Source organism: Oryctolagus cuniculus, chromosome 17 (genome assembly GCF_964237555.1).
Source record: "Oryctolagus cuniculus chromosome 17, mOryCun1.1, whole genome shotgun sequence".
Lineage (NCBI taxonomy): Eukaryota > Metazoa > Chordata > Mammalia > Lagomorpha > Leporidae > Oryctolagus > Oryctolagus cuniculus.
The window spans coordinates 52568612-52587996 of record NC_091448.1 but is presented as its reverse complement, the minus strand read 5'-3'; the positions used below and the strand labels follow the sequence as shown (position 1 = coordinate 52587996).

The 19385-nt window shown below is 60.2% G+C and overlaps 1 protein-coding gene across 2 annotated transcripts; it reads left to right on the top strand.

Annotated features, from left to right (window-relative positions):
• The first annotated feature begins 1307 nt into the window (after positions 1 to 1307).
• On the top strand, positions 1308 to 12119 carry ALOX12B (arachidonate 12-lipoxygenase, 12R type). Of its 2 annotated transcripts, none has more exons than XM_051825203.2 (15): positions 1308 to 1765; positions 2572 to 2776; positions 6321 to 6402; positions 6520 to 6612; positions 6703 to 6825; positions 7068 to 7171; positions 7368 to 7540; positions 7672 to 7815; positions 8846 to 9049; positions 9238 to 9324; positions 9720 to 9790; positions 10199 to 10320; positions 11294 to 11394; positions 11598 to 11768; positions 11902 to 12119. In XM_051825203.2, the coding sequence occupies exons 1-15, from the start codon at positions 1619 to 1621 to the stop codon at positions 12079 to 12081; spliced, it is 2007 nt and encodes a 668-aa protein (XP_051681163.2). In that variant the 5' UTR covers positions 1308 to 1618; the 3' UTR covers positions 12082 to 12119. The 2 variants fall into 2 exon arrangements, with proteins under 2 accessions (XP_051681163.2, XP_051681162.2); XM_051825202.2 differs by having other exon boundaries at positions 1309 to 1765; positions 9621 to 9790.
• The last annotated feature ends 7266 nt before the right edge of the window (positions 12120 to 19385 follow it).

Below are 19385 nucleotides of genomic sequence, written 5' to 3'. Positions count from 1 at the left end.
GCAGGAGCTGTCCCTGGGAGGTGGAAGGAAAGAGGGCAGGTCCAGAAAAAGGGGAGAGGAACCTGACTCTCTCCTCACTCTCCCTGTCCCCCAAGTGCTGCTGCGGGGGTATAAGGCCCACCCTGGCGCAGTAGTGCCAACCCCCACGCCCCTCCAACCCCTCATTTATTTTCTTCAGAGGACTTACGTGACAAAACTACAGTGAGCAGGTCAAGTATGGCTCCTCGCCCTTCCTCCCCGTGCTCTTCCTCGTGTTGGCGGTGCCCAGAGAGCACCAGGCATCATGTTGCACGCACACTTGGGGCGGGCAGGAGGGAGGACAGAGCTGACTCCCTGCAAACCTGATCCTGATGGCACTCAGCCCGCGTCCCAGCCCCCTTCCTGGCCTCGTTGTTTTTTTGTGGTGGTGGAGTGTGTGTGCTTTATCAAATGGATGGGGGGGGGGCCGGTGCTGTGGCGTAGCAGCTTAAACCACCGCCTGCCATGCCAGCATCCCATATGGGCGCCGGTTCGAGTCTTGGCTGCTCCACTTCCGATCCAGCTCCCTCCTAATCGCCTGGGAAAGCAGCGGGGAATGGCCCAGGTCCTTGAGCTTCTGCACCCATGTGGTAGACCGGATGGGGTTCCTGGCTCCTGGCTTCCGCTTGGCCCAGCCCTTGGCTTGTTGACTTCATCTGGGTAGAAACCAGTGAATGGAAAACTCTCTCTCTCTCTCTCTCTCTGCCTCTCCCTCTCTCTGTCACTCTGCTTTCCAAATAAACAAATACAATCTTTTAAAAAAAGAGGATGGCCTTGTTGTGCCTTTCTGGATACCCCCACCCACCCACCCATGGATGGGATGACCGCATGGGCCCTCGGTCACTCCATCCGTCTTTGTGAGTCTCCCCATGTAGTGGGTAGTTTGGTTCTTACGCCCCAAATTGCATCCCATCTGCTGATTTTTGTGTTCAGTCCCCGGGCCCTCCTGTGCTGAGCAGCCCGTGCTTAGTATCCCACCCTGATCCGTCTTCTCTCCCTGTAGCATGCCCTCACACCCACCCCAGGCCCAAGTAGCTGCTCTCTTGGACTCCCTGGCTGCCATGGGCCCTGGACCCCTACTGGCCCCATTTCCCAGCAGGGCATCAAGTTCACATCACTACCCCTCCTTCCTCCACCCACCGCAGCCCCAGAACCAATGCAGGTCACCGCTGCATGGGGGTGGGCCCTGCTGGCCAGGGGGCCGGGCACTGCTGCTGCCAATGGGGGGGGGTGAGGAAGGAGCTTATTAGGCCGATAAAGATCTGGGGACCCGCCCAGCCCTCTCCCCGCACTTGCCGGAGGCCCTGGCTCAGGCGGGACGTGCTCCCGCCCCGGGAGACTCCTTCATCCGCGGCATCACCATCCGCCCTCTCAGAGGCAGGCCCAGCGCCCTGCCCAGCTGCGCGCCCGCCAGCTCCCAGACGCCTGCTTGCTGCCGCCTGTGCCACCCGGCCGGCCCGGCCCCTGCCCGGGCAGCAGCTCCTTCAGGCTCCAGGTAGCCTGCAGCTTTCCTCCAAGCCATCCGGCCCCGGGCTGGCTCTCGGCTGGCCTCCTGCAGCAGCCAGGATTGAGCCCCCCTCTTCCTCCTGGGAGAGCAGTCATGGCCACATATAAAGTGAGGGTGGCCACGGGCACGGACCTCTTGTCCGGGACACTGGACAACATCTCGCTGACCATCGTCGGGACTCAAGGCGAGAGCCATAAGCAGCTGCTGAACCACTTTGGGAGAGACTTTGCCACTGGGGCGGTGAGTGTGTGTGTGTGTGTGTGTGTGTGTGGCGTGCAGCTGGCAACCGGGGGATGGAGGGGTACAGAGCGGGGGGGGGGGGGAGGGAGCCAGCATGGCTACAGAGGCTTCCACTCCCCAGGGGGCTCCCAGAGCCTCCCTCCACTGGCTCTGAGCCTCTGCTCCATCCCTGTCCTCCCCACACCTCTCCCCTCATCCCCTGTGGCTGTTCCCATCGTCTCCTCCCCTTTCTCTCTGCTTCTCTGCCCCCCCCCACTCCTGCCCCTGCTGTCTCTTCCTTCATGGTCCCCTCTCCACTGCCGTCTCCCCTTCCCTCATCCCTCTCTCTCCTGTTCTTACGCTTCCCCTGTCAGTTGCATCATCAGTGGCTGAAATTTGCATTGGATTCTTGGTGACTTAAAAATGGCATCAGACCAGCCTATCGGGTAGGGACCTGCCTGTCCCATGGGTCCTTACCCCTCAGCGCTGATTTGGAGCCAGGCCCAGGCCCCTGCTGCTCTGTAGTCCCGAACGGGTCGCAGTGTCTGTGGGGGCATCTCTGAACCCCTGCGAAGTGGGAGGATGAGGTGCTGGCTGGGCTACCTCCTGCTATGCTACTGTGACAAGGGCAGCCGCTGGGGGTCCGCAGGGGAGGGGGCTGGGCACTGGGGTCCTGCCCAGTCCTGGATGGACCGGCCCAGCAGGGAAAAGTCAGCTTACAGGAGGCAGAGAGGGGCGCCCAAGGGTCAGGCCGATGCGCCTCTTCCTCTGCCCCCTCCACCACTCTGTCCCCGCCAAGAGCCAGGCTGAGCCCTGTGTCCCACCAGGTGGACGACTACACGGTGCAGTGCCAGCAGGACCTGGGTGAGCTCCTCATCGTCCGCATGCACAAAGAGCGCTACTCCTTCTTCCCCAAGAGCCCCTGGTATTGCAACTATGTGCAGATCTGCGCCCCAGACTGCCGCGTCTACCACTTCCCTGCCTACCAGTGGATGGATGGCTATGAGACCCTGGCCCTCCGGGAGGCCACAGGTAACCCCTCCCCGCCCTTGCCCTCGCTCTTCCTCCAGGCAACCCCAGCATGGCCAGCCCCACCAGGGGCTCCCAAGCATCCTGTAGTGGCAGGTTGGGCAGAGGTGGCCGAGGCAGCCCCGTCTTCCCCCACGTGTCCTGGGTGTGGAGGCTCAGAAATGACCACGCCCATAGTGCGAGCTACTGCTGCCCTTGTACGTCAGCCTCAGCCTCTGCGGCCGCGCTGGACCCATGAGGGGCTGCACACTGCGTCCCAGGCGCACCCCAGAGCATGCTCCCTGTTACCCCCATGCAGGGCTCCCCACCCCCTTCCAGGGCCCCCTGCACGCTCTGACGGTCCCTGGCTTCTTCTCTAAGCTCAGCCTCAGTACCCCTAGAGGATACCCTGCTTGCTACTTGGAGACGCCTGCCCACTGCTCCCATGCACACTCCCCAGGCACTCTGACCGGGAGCTGCCGCTCCAGCAGGGAAGCCCGTTCTTCCTGGCGGGGCCTTGGTATTCCGTTCAGAAGCCCTGCTCATGCCGCAGGTCCGGATGGCACTGTGGCCCCAGACTTTCCCAGTGCCGTGGTTTTCTGATGGAGTGTTTGGTGAGCCGATGGGCTGATGTGCTGCCCCAAAGGGCTCCATTACCCCCCCACCCCACCCCACCATGGGACCCCTCGTGTCGCTAGCAGGACTCACTGCTTCTCCAAATGCCCCCTCCATTCAGGAAGGGTCCAGCCCATCCCACAGGCTTCTCCGCGGGAGCTAGCCGAGGCCATCTGGCTGTCTTCCCAGCTGCAGGTCTGCTCGCCAGGGAGAGGGACGGAGCCTGGATGCCTGAGCTCCTTGCAGCCTGCCCTGCCTTGGGTCAGGGTCCCAGATGTGGCCGCCGCACCCGGGCAGACGCCTGTCTTCTCTCTACCCCTGGCGTCGCCACCTCGGCTTCTGCCAGCTTCCCCTAATGGGCAGGGAAGGCAGAGCTGAGCACAGCTGGGCCTGGAGCCCCATCCCCCCCACCCCCCAGCCAACCGCCCTTCTCCCATTTCTCTCTTGTGCTAGAGCCTTCCCCAAGAGGGGGGCACGAGCCAGGAAGGGAGAGGCAGGGCACCACTGGGTGGTGGGGGGCTAGGGAGGGTCTCCCCGGGGACAGAGTGCCTCCCCGCAGGGATAGGTCTGCCTGACATATGACGTAGAAGCAGGAGACCGGCAGGGTGACACTGGTGGCTGGGCAGGAATGGGGTTGGGTGGGGTGACAGCCACGCAACGCCAGGGCAGGGAGACCTGAGTCACCTGCTGGGCCCTCGAAGGAGTGAGGCGCCCGCCCTGGGGATGAAGGTGAACTGGGCTCTGGGTTGCATAACTCCAGGGGACACCATTCTTCCAGAACACCGCGAGAGCTGAGCCAGATGGGAGGGGGAGGGTGTGGAGACGTGAGGACCTTGTGGGGCTGTAGTGACAGGCACCAGCCAGCAGAGGGCCCACCAGTCAGGAGGCGTGGACTTCAATCTCGGTTCTACCACTATCTCTCCGGACATCTGGTACACTCCAGAATTACTCTAAGCCTCAGCAGCCACATCTATAAAATGGAGCTGACAGCAGAACCCACTGCATAAGGTTGATGTGAGAATCTGACGTGACAACTTCTTTCTTTTGTTTTCAAATATTTTTATTTATGTGAAAGGCAGAGAGAGAGAGAGAGAGAGAGAGAGAGAGAGAGAGATCTTCCATCTGCTGGTTCACTCCCTAAATGGCCACAACAGCCAGGGCTGGCCAGGCTGAAGCCAGGAACCAGGAGCTTCTTCTGGGTCTCCCATGTGGTATTCAAGTTGGCTGCTTGCTGCACCCTAGCTTCCAAGAGGAGTTTAAAAGGCCTCACAGCTGTGGTGGCTGTTACTGGGTGGTGGCTGGGTGGCTGGGTCAAGTCCCAGCCTAGATGCTTCCTCTCTGTGTAATGGGCCCGGGAGCATAGTCCTCTGCTGAAGCCAACGTGCCGAGGGGTTGTGAAGTTTCGATTTTAGGGGTCGGTGCTGTGATGCAGCTGAGGAAGCTGCCAGCACCTCATATCAGAGCGCCGGTTCGAGTCCCGGCTGCTCCACTTCTGATCCAGCTCCCTGCTAATGCACCTGGAAAGCAGCAGAAGATGGCCCAAGTGCTTGGCCCCTGCACCCACGTGGGAAACCTCAATGGAGTTCCAGGTTCCTGGCTTCAACCTGGTACAGCCTGGGCTGTTGGGGTCATTTAGGGAGTGAACCAGCAGATGGAAGATCTTTCTCTCTTCTGTCTGTCTCTACCTTGCAAATAAATTTTAAAAAAACTTTAAAAAACAGAAATTTAGATTTTATTTAGAAGATATACACATGTGTATGTCCATGGAGAGTTTCATATCTATCTATATAGGCTATTTATCCTTGATCCAAAATACTTGGGGCCAGAAGCATTTTGGATTTTGGATTTTGCATACACAGAATGACATATCTTGGAAAGGGGACCCAATCTGAAACGAAATCCACTTCTGTTTCATACATACCCTGTATACACACAGCCTGAAGATAATTTTACACAATAATTTTCATGTGCCTGCATTTCAATCATGATCTCTCACATAAGGTCAAGTGTGGAATCTTCCATTTGGCTTACGTCAGTGCTAACATGTTTCAAATATTTGGATTTTTAAATTTTTTATTTTTTAAAAATATTTGTTTATTTATTTAAAAGACAGAGTTACAGAGAGAAGGAGAGACAGAGAGAGAGGTCTCCCATCCACTGGTTCACTCCCCAAATGGCTAATCAGCTACGGGTGGGCCTGGCCAAAGCAAGGAGCCTGGAACTCCATCCAGGTCTCCCACATGGGTGCAGGGGCCCAAGCACTTGGGCCATCCTCTGCTGCTTTCCCAGGCGCATTGGCAGGGGGCTGGATCGGAAGTGGAGCAGTCAGTGATCCTGTGGGATGCCAGTGTGGCAGGCAGTGGCTTGGGCCGCTGTGCCAGAATGCCTGCCCTGGACTTTGGATTCTAGAATCGTATTGTGTGAAGGATTCACCACAGGGCCTTCCAATATTTCTCAGCAGAAACTATGAGGTGTGACACCAAGTGAGTTCAATAAATACTGTGTAAAGCCGCGGGGAAACTAGGAGCAGGTTTTGCCAACCAATGAACCTGTTGTCCAAAAGCAAACTTGGGCCCCACTGCCTTTGCGCCTGGAATTGCAAAGCGGGCGTGCTGGGCCTCGCATGGCTGCCTGTGTGCTAGCGTTGTCCCTACACAGTTTGCCAACTGTGGCTACCCATACAGTGACTAGAAAGCCTGGTGCCCTGTAGGTGCCGACAGCTACCGGCTACTGACATTCCAGTGGGTCTAGAAGTGGGCCTGGCACGCGGAGCCGAGGGGGCGGTCCCTGACCTTTTTGGCTGAGATCCCAGAAGGCCATGGGCTGGGTCCATTGATGCGGGGGGGGGGGGGGACGCTGAGCCCTGAGCCCATGCCTAGGGCAGGCCAAGGTGGGCAGGGGTCGGGGCGGGGCGGGGGGCAGTCCTTGAGCCCCCGCCTTGCTCCCCCTGCAGGAAAGACAGCAGCGGAGGACTGCCTCCCCGTCCTTTTGGAACACAGACAAGAGGAGCTCAGAGCCAAGCAGGACTACTACCAGTGAGAGGGAGGGCGCGGGGGCTGGGGGCGAGTGGGGAGCGGGGGGGGGGGGAGGGCTGCTCGGGGCTGGGCGGGGGCGGGGCGGCGGGAGCCACCGTCTTTGCCTTCTCTTGGCAGCTGGAGGGTCTTCGTGCCTGGCCTGCCCAACTACGTGCACATCCCCAGTTACCGCCCTCCTGTCCGGCGCTTCCGAAACCCCAACCGGCCCGAGTAAGGACCCAGGGCTGTGCAGGGCCCCAGCTGTGGCTCCTGTGGCTCCTCCCCTGTGCCCAGGCCCCAGCTCCGCACTTGTCTCTGCAGGTGGAATGGCTATATCCCGGGATTCCCCATTCTCATCAATATCAAGGCCACCAAGTACCTGAACTTAAATCTTCGCTACTCCTTCCTCAAAACGGCCTCCTTCTTCTACCGGCTGGGGCCCATGTGAGTGAAAGGAGGGCTGGGCGCTCCCAGGAGGCCATCGCTCCCCCCCCCCCCCCCGCTCCACGCCCACCTCCAGGGCAGTCCCAGGACATAGGGTGCAGAAGGGACAAATCTAGAGAACATCACACACGAGACGCAGAGACCTAGGCGGGGTTGGGGGGCCCTGCCACCCGCCGCCTGCCCCAGCCCGCACCTGGCAGCCTCCCTGATCCCCCACCCGCACCCCGAATCCCGTCTCCTAGGGCCCTGGCATTCAAAGTCCGCGGCCTGTTGGACTGCAAACGCTCGTGGAAGAGACTCAAGGATATTAAGAAAATTTTCCCTGGCCACAAGTCTGTCGTCTCCGGTATGGAGCGGGGCCACCCCAAATGCGGCCGGGGGCGGACCCTGGCCGGCGGTGGGTGCGCCCCCTGGTGGCGTCTTGGAAATGGTCGCCCTGTGCCCCTGGGGGCGCGGTTTTCCTCGCCGACCCTGAGCTGTGCCCATTGTCCACCCAAGGGGGGTCTGGGTGGCGTGGTGACGCCCCTGCGCTGTGCCCCCAGAGTACGTGGCCGAGCACTGGGCGGAGGACAGCTTCTTTGGGTACCAGTACCTTAACGGCGTCAACCCAGGCTTGATCCGCCGCTGCACGCGGATCCCAGACAAGTTCCCCGTCACAGACGACATGGTGGCCCCGAGCCTGGGCGAGGGCACGTGCCTGCAGGCGGAGCTGGAGGTGAGGCCAGCTCCAGGGGAGACCCAGACACCCCCCATCCCTTCCCGGCCCGTCCCTTGAGCGCTCTACCCCAAGGCGTGGGCCAAGGACGCGTGGTGCCTACCTGCGCGTCCATCGCGGCTCCCCTGCAGAAGGGGAACATTTACCTGGCAGACTACCGCATCCTGGAGGGCATCCCCACCGTGGAGCTCAACGGCCAGACTCAGTACCACTGCGCCCCGCTCTGCCTGCTGCACTTGGGCCCCGAGGGCAACCTGATGCCCATCGCCATCCAGGTGCCCGGGGCGCGGGCGGGGCTGTGTGCGAGGCTCTGCGCTCGTGGGCAGGGGTTCCTCCGCGTGTGCCTGTGCCCGTTGCCTGTGTGTGTGTGTAGCCTCTACGAAGCTCCCTGTGTGTGCGACGATGGAGAATACATCCCAGGGTATCTCCAGAAGGCTTGGAAAATGGAATTAAAAGATAAATTTATTCTGGTGCAAAAAAAAAAAAAATACATGCATATGAGGTGTCTTTAAAAACTTAGTGGAATATGCATATTGCATAAAAACTATGCATGGATTGCGAAAGTTTTTGCACCAAAAGAAACATCATTTTCCGTGAGCTTTTGGACATACCCTCGTACACCTGTGTTGATGCATGTCTCTCTCCATGTGTGACATGTGCGTGAAAGCCTGCAGAATTCCCAAGGGTCCCTGCCCTCCCATCCTGTGCTGCACCCTGTGCCTGTGTGAACGTATGTGAACTGGGTCCTGAGGCACACGTGTGTGAAGTGTGCGTGCCGCGTCTGTGCACGGAGGTGACCACATGGGCATGTGTGTGGTGGCTCTTTGATCTCATTCGTCCAACCACTCGGTAAATCAGGCTGTGCTCCGGGGCTGGCCTCTGCTGGAAGCACCAGGCTAACCAGACTCTGCCGCGGCCTCAGCAGGCAGTGTGGCCGGAGGGGGAGCCATGGTGGACCACAGATCAGACAAAGGCACTCCTTTCGGGGGAGTCAGCCAAGTCTTGGTGCTCCTGGCTTGTTAGGGGAACTGCCATGCAAGGGGGCTGGGCACTCTGTGCCCAACCTGCATAGCTGACTGTGGTGGCCCTGGGGCAGAAGCAAGGAAGGCGTCTCAGAGGAGGGAGCTTGTGAGCTGGTACTTGCAGAAGGAGTAGGAGCTGCCAAGTAGAGATGGGGACAGAGGAAAGATAATGCAGGCAGAAGGCTCAGCGGGGATTGCTGTTGGGAGGGGGGATGGGAGGGGACCGAGTGTGTGGGTGGGGCTTTTCCCTCCTCCGACACCCTCCCTCTTTCCCCACCCCCAGCTCAGCCAGACCCCCGGGCCTGATTGCCCCATCTTCCTGCCCAGCGACTCGGAGTGGGACTGGCTGCTGGCCAAGACGTGGGTGCGCTATGCTGAGTTCTACTGCCACGAGGCCAACGCCCACCTGCTGGAGACCCACCTCATCGCGGAGGCCTTCTTCCTGGCCATGCTGAGACACCTGCCCATGTGCCACCCCCTCTACAAGGTGCGGGCTTGGGCGAGAGGGTTCTGTGGAGCTGTGTTGCCCTGCTGGGAAGCTCAGCTGTCAGTAGGCGCCTGGGGACCCATGAGAGAGGGCTCAGGGTGAGGGCTTCCCAAGCGAGGGTCGTGGGTGCCGAGGTCCTTTAGGGCAGCCCCCTCAGGGCTCCCTCGCTGTCCGTGTGTACCCTGCAGCTCCTCATCCCCCACACGCGCTACACCGTCCAGATCAACAGCATCGGGCGGGCACTGCTGCTCAACGAAGGCGGCCTGTCCGCCAGGGTGAGACCTCTGCCCCCAGCCCCAAGGAGACCCTTGCTTTCCCCCTGGCTTTGCAGTCCAGCTACAATAAGGACTTCCCACTTGCGAGGGGTGGCGAGAGGGTGTGAGGAAGGGATCGGGGTGTTGTGTTGAGAAGGGCGCCGAGGCAGGGGCTGGGGTGCTGGCCTGGGACTGGGGGGGCGGTCCTGGGGTTAGAGAGAGGCCCCACTGGACTCCTGGAGGACCTGAGGCAGGTGGGAACCCCAGAGGCCTGGCTAGGAGCCTACCCGGCTCCACCCACGCCTCCTCCCTGGCAGGGCATGTCCCTGGGCTTGAAGGGCTTTGCCGAGGTGATGGTGCGGGGCCTGTCCGAGCTCACCTATGATAGCCTCTACCTCCCCGATGACTTCGTGAAGCGTGGGGTCCAGGACATGCCCAGATATTATTACCGCGACGACAGCTTGGCCGTGTGGGATGCACTGGAGAGGTGAGGTCGGGACAGCAGTGGGTGGCCCCTGGCATGTTGGAGGGGACCTGGGGGGAGCCTGAGCTGTGACCTGGTGTTATCCAGGGGCTTGGCTTTGGGGAGAGGGTCTGGGGTCTGTGTGCTCCTCACACACCTGCTCCCTGGGCCTGGCGGGCCCCTTCCTTCCTTCCTTCCTTCCACCCCTCTGGGCTCCGTGCTGCCTGTGGGCCTCATGCAACTCCTGCCAGAGGTGCTCTGGGGGGGGGGGTCTTCTCACCATGCCAAGCCACCTGTCCGCCTCCGCCCACTCGCGGGCTTGGGGCAGCTCTGGGACCAGCCAAGGCCAGGGCATCATCAGGGCGGTGGCAGAAGCAGGCCCAGGGGAGGGCAAGGGCAGGATCCCAACTGCGGCCCTGTCCCCGCGCTCAGGTATGTGACAGAGATCATCAGCTATTACTACCCCTGTGACGCGGCCGTGGAAGGCGACCTGGAGTTGCAGTGCTGGGTGCAGGAGATATTCAACGAGTGCCTCCTGGGGCGTGAGAGCTCAGGTAGGGTCCCGGCCGGCCCCCTCCTCCCCACCACACACCAACCGTTGTGGGCTGGGAAATGGGGCTCCAACGCAGAAGGGCAGAATGTGCTGGGGGCCAGGAGCTTCTGGCTGCAGGAGAGCAGCAGTGAGCGCCCAGAGCCCTGGACAGGCGTCAGTGTGCAGCCTGCTTAAGGAGGTGGGACTGCCTGGGTGCCCGAGGGAGCCGGGTCTCAGGCCAGAGCTGTACGTCAGGGTGTCTGGTTGTACTCACGGTCAGGGGATGACTTGGGAAGCTGCTGCCCTGTCCAGGAGGGAGGTGACAGGGACCTGGCCAGGGTGAGGGCTATGGGGGTACAGAAAATTCTAGAGCTACTCCGGAGCTTCAAATGACAGGACCTGGTGATTGCTCCCAGTTTGGGGTGGGTGTGCAGAGGGAGGGGCCGTGGGTGACTCCTGGGTTTAGGAGTTTTGCAGCTGGGTGGAGGTGCACCATCCCTGCAGCTGGAGTTCCCAGGGGAGGAACATTGTGGGTCAGGCTTGACTGTGTGGGGTTTGGGGAAACCTGGGGTCACCATGGCAACTAGGGCTGGCCTCTCCCCAGGACAATGGGAGAGAGCAGCAAGCAGCTGGCAGGGAAGCAACTGGGAAATCTCCAGACTGTATGGGGGGCTGGAAAACCAGGGCTCTTCCCAAAGGAGGGGAGCACCCCCTGCCCCCAAGGCTGGGACTGGAGAGGCCCCACAGGGGAGCTGGAAGAGCCATCTGAGGGCCCCACCCGGAACAGGTATCATGAGCAGTCCTGGAGGACATCTGGCCAGGGCCAGTGAAGGCCCTGGCCCCAGCCTTGTGGCTTGGACTGGGCAGGGTGGGGTTGTGGCCACCGGAGGCAGGCGCACCGGGCGAGCTGGGCTCTGGGGCGCCCTCTGCTGCCAGCCAGGACCAGGGCGGCACTGAAGCTGCCTGGGCCTCTTCCCCCATCCCCCGTGGCTCAGGTTTCCCCAGGTGTTTGCGAACGGTGCCGGAGCTGATCCGCTATGTCACCATCATCATCTACACCTGCTCTGCCAAGCACGCAGCTGTCAACACAGGCCAGGTACCTGTGCCCCCTCCCCACACTTCCTAAACATAGCCCCAGGGCCAGTCTTGACCCAGAACCGGGCGGAACCAAAGCAGCCCAGCGGCACGGTGCTCAAGGCAATGGTGGGAGTGGGTGGCCTTGGCTTGGCCTTGGGGAGCCCGGGAGATGCGAACCCCCCGGGGCGCGCTGACCCAGAGCCGTCGTCCACCTGCCCCCAGCTGGAGTTCACCGCCTGGATGCCCAACTTCCCCTCCACCATGCGGAACCCACCGATGCAGGCCAAAGGCCTGACCACTCCGCAGGTCTTCCTGGACACGTTGCCAGACGTAAAGACCACGGGCATCATCCTCCTGGTGCTCTGGACCCTGAGCCGGGAGCCTGACGACAGGGTGCGTGCTGCGGGCGCAGGGACTCTGGGCGCAGGTGCGGGGGCTGGGAGCTGAGGAAGGAAGGGGGCACGGGGCTGGGCTGTGGGGCCGGGCTGACTCAGCTCCGTCCCAGCGGCCCGGCTCTCGCCCGCAGCGGCCCCTGGGCCACTTCCCCGACATCCACTTCGTGGAGGACGCTCCGCGGCGCAGCATCGCGACCCTGCGCCAGCGCCTGGCCGAGATCTCGCACCGCATCCGCCAGCGCAACAAGTGCCTGCCCGTCCCCTACTACTACCTGGACCCGGTGCTGATCGAGAACAGCATTTCCATCTAGCGCCTTCCTGATTTCCAATAAAAAGACTTCAAACTGCGGCACCGCGCTGCTGCCGCCCGCCACTGCGGGGCGGGGGCTTGGGGGTGGGGGTGGAGGTGGGGGTGGAGGTGGGGGTGGGGGCGGAGGCCAGCGCGGGGCCTCAGGGAATCCCGGCCAGGCCAGACGGCTGGCTCCGGAAGGCGGGGGTGCTCCACCGCGGGGCCCAGGCAGGGGAAAAGGCTGTCGACCCCGCTCTTGCAACTCCCAGCCAGCCCAGACCATCTTACATCCCCCTACCTGGGCTTTAGTCTGCCCAAGTCCCGCCCACATAGAGCCCCCCCCCCCATTACCTGAGACCCATCCAAGGTGAAACACAAGCCACCCACCCACCTAAAGACCACTGCCTGCAAGAAACTCAGACCACTCTCGCTCCACCTGCTAGGAACCCATGCCACCCTGAGCCACACCTCTGGCAGCCCACTCCCACCATGGCCCGCCCACAGAGGAGCCCAGCCCGCTAAGTGCAGCCTCCAAGTGGCCCACTGTCCCCAGGATCCCTCCCTGACCTCACCCACTCTCCTGGGAGTTGAGACCTCCTGCTCCTCAACCACACTTGCTTACAGAAGAGCAGGAGGGCGTGGCACAGAGCATTGACCTCAGGGAGCCAGGCCACAGGTCTGGCTGGCCACTGGCAGTGGGTGGGGGCAGCCACAGGGTGGTAAGAATGTGGGGTATGCAGGCACTGAATCCAAGTGGCTCCCCAAACTCAGTAGGCACAAGGCTGCCAGTGCTCCCACGAGGTACACTATGCCCGTGTCCGCTCTGTTCCTCAGGGCTGCCCCTGGCTCACCTGGCCGTTGTGGCTGGCAGCATGCTGGGCTGCGCAGGTGAAGGTGGTCATGGGGAGGTACGGGTGAGGTGAGGTTAGCGCAGCTGGCCAGGGCGGAGGGAACCCCCAGGTGGGAGCGGGGTGGAGAGCGTGGAGCTGGCATTAAAGAGACGGCTGCTGTGGAGAGGCGGGGTCTGGAGAACTGAAGCCGAGATCGGTGGCCTCACCTGGGCGCATGTGGCCCACAAAACCCTCCTGGCGGATGTCCTGGGCCCAGGCCTGGAGCTCAGAACCCCTGAGCGGCAAACACAGGGCCTGAGCCACAGGTGATCTGCGGCTGCACCTTGAGTGGCTGTCAAGGGCTTTGCTTTTCAAGTTGAATCACTTGCTGACCTCGAACTAGCAGAAGTGTCCGGCCACCATCCCTGCCTGCCTGCCTGCTTGCCTGCCTGCCTCAGTCCTCCAGCTCCGACCTGCTTGAGGGTCCGGCAGGTGTAGGCATTCCGGCCTTTTGAGCTAGATCAAGCCACAAGGAAGGAGCAGTCTGCCCCAGGCCCCTCTGGGTCGGGACTGTCTGACCGGGCTCAGGACCACGCAGCTCCCCTGCGCCCCCGGCCCCTGCAGGGCTCAGGACAGACATGGGGAGCCTCTGCTGGGAAGGCTGTGGCACAGGCAACCCCTGCCAGCGGGGTCCCCACAGCGGGGCTGGACGACTTCAAGGGGGAGGCAGGACATGAGCTGGACTTGGAGCAGGGGCAGTGTTTGGACAGGGAGACCAGGACAGGGGTGGGGCGAGGCGGAGGGGCCCGCGGAGTGAGGGGCTGAGACGCTGCAGGGAATGAGTTGCCCCACGTGGCAGGAACCGGGAGCCCAGTGAGGCTCCTACGCTGCAGCATCTTAAGCCCCAGAGACTGAGGGCGGCTGTCCACCAGGAGGCGGGACATCCGGAGGACCTGACCATCAGGGTGGAGGGTGTGGGTATTTCCCGCGGTCTCCCCTGAGGCAGACACAGTGACTTTGTTTATGGGGTGAATAATCAGGGGGGCCCTCCCACCATGGAAGGCTCATATAACTACAAGATGGGGCACCCTTATTGCTCCTAAGGTCAGATGAACAAACAGGCACAGAGAGGTTAAGGGGCTAGCCCAAGGTCACACAGCTGGGAAGAGGAGGCAGGGAGGCACTGTGAGGTCGAGGTGTGTTTGGGCAGGAGGTAGGGACAGGTTGGTGAAGCAGAGGGTGCGGGGTCCAGAGCCCTCAGGCCCCGCCCCGGGGATCCTCACCTCTCTGCGGCCGTCCTGAACTGGAGCACATTGTCGGGGTTGTAGTAGAGGACTAGGACCTGGATCTGGGGATCGGCCAGGTGGCAGGCAGAGGGAGCGGTAGGTAACAGCTGCCAGCCCTTTGGCCTTCAGCTGCAGGTAGCCCTCCCATCCGAGTGGCGCCAAGTGAAGAGCTCACTGCTGCCTGGGGCGGGCGGGGGCTCCAGGATGGACCACAACCCTCCCTGCCCTGCTCCATGGCCCTGCAAAGAGGCCCAGGGGGTTCTGGGTGTTGATGTGGAAGGCGTGGCGGGGATGAGGGAGAGCCCCATGCAGGGGTCAGATGAGGCTGCCCCGTTCGGCTCCCGGCTCCCAGCTCCCAGCACCGAGCAGAGGGCTCCTCCCTAGCTTAAAGATGGGGTGGCATGCGGGCAGCTGCCGCAGCATGGACACAGCCAAGGTGTGACTGCTACGAAGTGGGTTTGAAGCAAATGCGTGACCATCTCGTGCACCGGGAAACCCGAGTGTGGACCCCAGGGCAGGAGCCAGGCCTCAGCTGGGTCACTGGGCAGGTAGATGGCGCTGCCTGGGCCCCAGTGTCTGAGTGCGCTGGGTGTGCGGTGCAGTGAGGATGGGCAGCCAGCGCCCTGCTTAACTGTGATCTTGGGAGAGCTAATTAGCCTGACGGACTCTCACAGTGGAGGCGATTCCGACATCTAAGTCAAGGTGCAATTTGTTCTGACACTAAGTATCACCGCTGTCTTTTTTAGTAAGATGGAAATCAAGAAGCACCGAACCAAATCAAACAAAGCCAAGCCCTAGGGGCTGGGCAGGATCAGGAAGCGCAGCCCCGGGAGGAGGCTGTCTGAGGACAACCTGACCTGGAAGCTGAGGGGCAGCAGGGTCAGGGCTGTGGCCAGGAGCTAGGGCTTCTCGCTAATAATGCTGGGAAGGAGGCTCGAGGGGATGGTGCAGTCCAGCAGATACAGAGCCCCTCTAAAGGAGGAGGGGAGGGGGAGGGGAAGGAGGAGGAGGGGGAGCGGGAGGAGGGATCACTCTGGATACGGAAGGATTTCACTGAAAGGGATCCCATTCTCTTGAGCCAGTGGGGTTGTTCCAGCCCAAGAATGACAGGTGCCTGTGCTGTGGTCAGGCCCAGGCATCATCGAGAGGTGAACCCCACGGGAGATCAGAGCTTTGTGAAGCAGAAGGCACCGTCCCAGGCTAAGGGTGCAGCTCATTTGGTCATCCAGAGAGCTGGCAGCTCTGGGGAGCCCCTGGCTGAGAGCGGGGTAGGGCATCCTCAGTAACCATGACAACCAACTCATCACCATGGTTTCTGAGCCGTCAGGCTCTGCCGAAGCGTGGAGGCTGGCAAAGTACCTGGAGAGAGCGAGCCGCCCTCAGCCCTGTCCCCAGCCCCTTGGTGCCTCAGAACAACACCCCTCCCTTGGGGGTGAGTGGGAGTCGCTGACCCAGAGAAAACACTGGAGGAGCTGAAAGCCAGGAGGGCGGCAGGAGTGGAGGGGAGAGAGAGCAGCCAGGGCTGGGTAGCGGCCTGGGGCACGTGGCTCCTGCAGCACTGGGAAAGGAGGCTGGCCTTGAGCCCCTACCTCCAGCTCAGCCTGCAGACTAAGCTCAGGGCCCAGCAAGGGGCCCCCATGGCGTTAAGTTCTTTGGGAAGCAGTGACAGCGGCGGATCAGGACTGGGTTGAGACCATTCAGGAACTGGGGGGAGGGGGGGCAGGTGAAGAAGGCGTCCTCCCGCCAGTGCTCACACGTGGACTCTGGAGGTAGATGGTCACACAGGGGGTCACCAGTCCCCTGCCTCCCCTGACCCCTCCTCCAGCCAGCGCCGTTGCTCTCTGTGGCAGGTGCGGGACAGCTGGGTTCCCCGCCTCCCTGCTCCAGCTGGCTGGGTGACTGATACTGAGGAGTTTCTCGGAAATGAGGTCTGGGTGCTGCCCGAGGGGTCTCCTGAATCCCGCCTGCTCTGGGAGGAAGGCTAAGGCACTCGGTGAGGGGGGTTACTTAGACTGCTCTAGGGTGAGAGTGGAGTCTGGCTCCTGGCTTCAGATCAACTCAGCTCTGGCCGTTGAGGCCATCTGGGAAGTGAACCAGTGGATGGAAGTCCTCTCTCTGTCTCTTCTCTCTCTCTAACTCTACTTCTCAAATAAATTAATGAAAAAAAAAATTTTAAAGACGGAGGGATAGAGTGTGTGTGTGTGTGTGGGGGGGTGTATGGCCAGCACACCAACTCCATGGTCTTGACTCAGCTTCACCAGCTTTGGGATGGAGGCTGCAGGTGTCCCGAGCGTGCAGAAGGAGGCTTGGTGCCAGCAGCGTTTGTAATCCTGGCTGAGCTTGACAAAGCAGTTGAGTTGACAAAATTTACTTTCTGGCCACTGTGGGAACCCTAGGAGCTGGGAGTGGCTGGGTGACCCAGGAGGGAGGAGATTGGGGGTGGAGCCCTCAGACTCCCCACCCCCACCATCACCTGCTGGCAGGAAGTGCGCCTCCTCAGGGCAGACAAGAGGGTCTGAGAAGGACAGGGGCATGTCCTGTGATTTCCACAATGTTCCAATTCTGGCTCTCTGGGGCTGGGGGGTGTACGCCAGGACTGCGGGTGGGCTCCTCCCCATCAGAACTGACTTCAGAGGGCAGGAGCTAGGGAGCCTTCTTGTCCCCAGAACTCTGGGCAGGCAGATGCACGAGGAGGGGTCTCCAAGGGTTCTCCTCACATCCTGGTGGCGCCACCAGTGTCTTGGCTGGCTTTCCTTAATCTTGACCTGGCCCTGGGTGTGGAGCAGAGGGCAGCCACACTCCCAGATGGCTTTGGCTGGCTGACTTTTCTTAACAAGGCTGTTCCCAGTGTTCGATCAGAAAGTCCTGGAGGTCTCCTTTTGGGGTTTATTTTCTTTCTCTCTCTCAATTTGAGGTCCCCGCTCTTCCTCCCCAAGTGGCCATGCTATAAAATTCCACTTCCTGTCTCAAACGGCATTTTTTCCAGACCTTCCTTCAAGTTTGAATCGCACTTTTTTTTAAAGCTTGTTTTTTTTTTTTTTTTTTTTTTTTTTTACAGGCAGAGTTAGAGTTAGACAGTGAGAGGGAGAGAGACAGAGAGAAAGGTCTTCCTTCCATTGGTTCACGCCCCAAATGGCTGCTATGGCTGGTGCGCTGCGCTGATCCAAAACCAGGAGCCAGGTGCTTCCTCCTGGTCTCCCATGCAGGTGCAGGGCCCAAGCACTTGGGCCATCCTCCACTTCCTTCCCAGGCCACAGCAGAGAGCTGGCCTGGAAGAGGAGCAACCGGGACAGAATCTGGCACCCCAACTGGGACTAGAACCCGGAGTACTGGCGCCGCAGGCAGAGGATTAGCCTAGTGAGCCAAGGCGCCAGCTTTTTAGCTTGCTTTAAGTCATAAAAGGGATCATATGCATATAAATGTGTGACTTGTTTCCCGCCTATATAACAATGTACCATAAATATTTTTGCCATGTCAGCATTTATGAGTTGACTTTATTAACAGCTACATTATTTTTCTAAATTTTATTTATTATTATTATTTATTTATTTGAAAGTCAGAGTTACACCGAGAGAGAAGGAGAGTCAGAGAGAAAAAGAGAGAGAGAGAGGGAGAGACGGAGAGAAGTCTTCCATCTGCTGGTTCACTCCCCAGATGGCCAAAATGGCCAGAGCTGTGGCGATCTGAAGCCAGGAGCCAGGAGCTTCCTTTGGGTCTCCCACATGGGTGCAGGGGCCCAAGGACTTGGGCCATGTTCTGCTTTCGCAGGTTACAGCAGAGAGCAGGGTAGGAAGTGGAGCAGCCAGGACTTGAACTGGCGCCCATGTGGGATGCTGGCACTGCAGGCAGTGGCTTTACCTGCTAGGCCACAGTGCTGGCCCTGATTTTTTTAATTTTTTAAAAAAATGTTCATTTCCACTCTTATTTGAAGGGCAGAGAAACAGAGAGGTCTTCCATCTGCTGGTTTACTCCCCAAATGCCCACAATAGCTGAGGCTGGGCCAGGCGGAAGCTGGGAGCTTGGAATTCCGTCTACATGGGTGGTAGGGACCCAAATCCTTGAACTATCCCCTGCTGCCTTCCCAGTACCCATTATCAAAAAAGCTGGAGTGCAGACTGGAGCCAGGACTTGAACCCAGAAATTCCAGTATGGGATGCAGGCGTCTCAAGCAGCATCTGCACCACTGCACTCCATGCCTGCCCTCCTCTCTCTCTCGTTCGAAGATTTGTTTCTTTTAAAGACAGAGTTACAGAGAAAGAGAGAGAGGGAGAGACACAGAGAGGTCTTCCATCCACTGGTTCACTCCCTAAATGGCAGCAATGGCCGGAGCTGGGCCAATCTGAAGCCAGGAGCCAAGAGCTTCTTCTGGGTCTCCCACGTGGGTGCAGGGGCCCAAGCGCTTGGACCATCTTCTACTGCTTTCCCAGGTGCATTAGCAGGGAGCTGGATTGGAAGTGGAGCAGCTGGGACTCGAACCGGCACCCATATGGGATGCTGGTGCTGTTGCCTGGTGCTGCCCAGCTTCCGGTCTTTCCTGAGATGGCAAAGTTTAACCCTTTCACCCCTCATGGCACTGCTTCTTTCCCACAAAGTCCTTTCTTGCTTAAGTTAGCAGGAATTGTTTTGGTTGATTAAAAGCAAGAAGTTATATTCTAGGTCACCTTAGGGTCACTGACTCTCCACGAGGGGTGGGTGGTTCCAGTGCCTGTCACTCACAACTGCCCTCTGGGCATTGCCCCAGGGACTTTGGTGGCTGTGTTCGTGCATTGGGGGTGCACGTGTGTGTATACACTTGGCATTTTATCTCCTTTGTTTTGTACACATGATTGAAATGGAAAACCCCAAGCACCAACACCTGCCATTTGAGAGACAGGAACATCAGCGGATGAATTCAAAAGGCCACGTTTGGGCCCCTAACGGACCTCACTTGAATCTGAGGCAGGGGCGAGAAGCAGAGTTAGCAAGGGCGTGCGAGGTGCAGGCGTGCCCCCACTGCACGGGGGGTACAGGGGCCTCCGGGAGTGTCTCCCCGGGAAGTGGGGCCTGCTGTACAGCGCGTGCCTTTTGTCCAGGTGGGGGGAAATTTGGAGGAAATCTCAATGGGCACAGGTGCACCACCCTGGGGCTGGACGTCCTCCTCCTGCGGAGCCTCCAATGGCCCTGTCTCAGTGTTCTCATTTCAAAGCTGGGACAGCAGGTCACAGCCAACT

Excerpts from the sequence above, each read along its gene's own strand:
- ALOX12B (XM_051825202.2), top strand. The coding sequence starts at position 1,619 with ATGGCCACATATAAAGTGAGGGTGGCCACGGGCACGGACCTCTTGTCC. Across the intron at positions 7,816-8,845 it reads TGATGCCCATCGCCATCCAG|CTCAGCCAGACCCCCGGGCC; the intron begins GTGCCCGGGGCG and ends CCCCACCCCCAG. Across the intron at positions 9,791-10,198 it reads GTGTGGGATGCACTGGAGAG|GTATGTGACAGAGATCATCA; the intron begins GTGAGGTCGGGA and ends CCCCGCGCTCAG.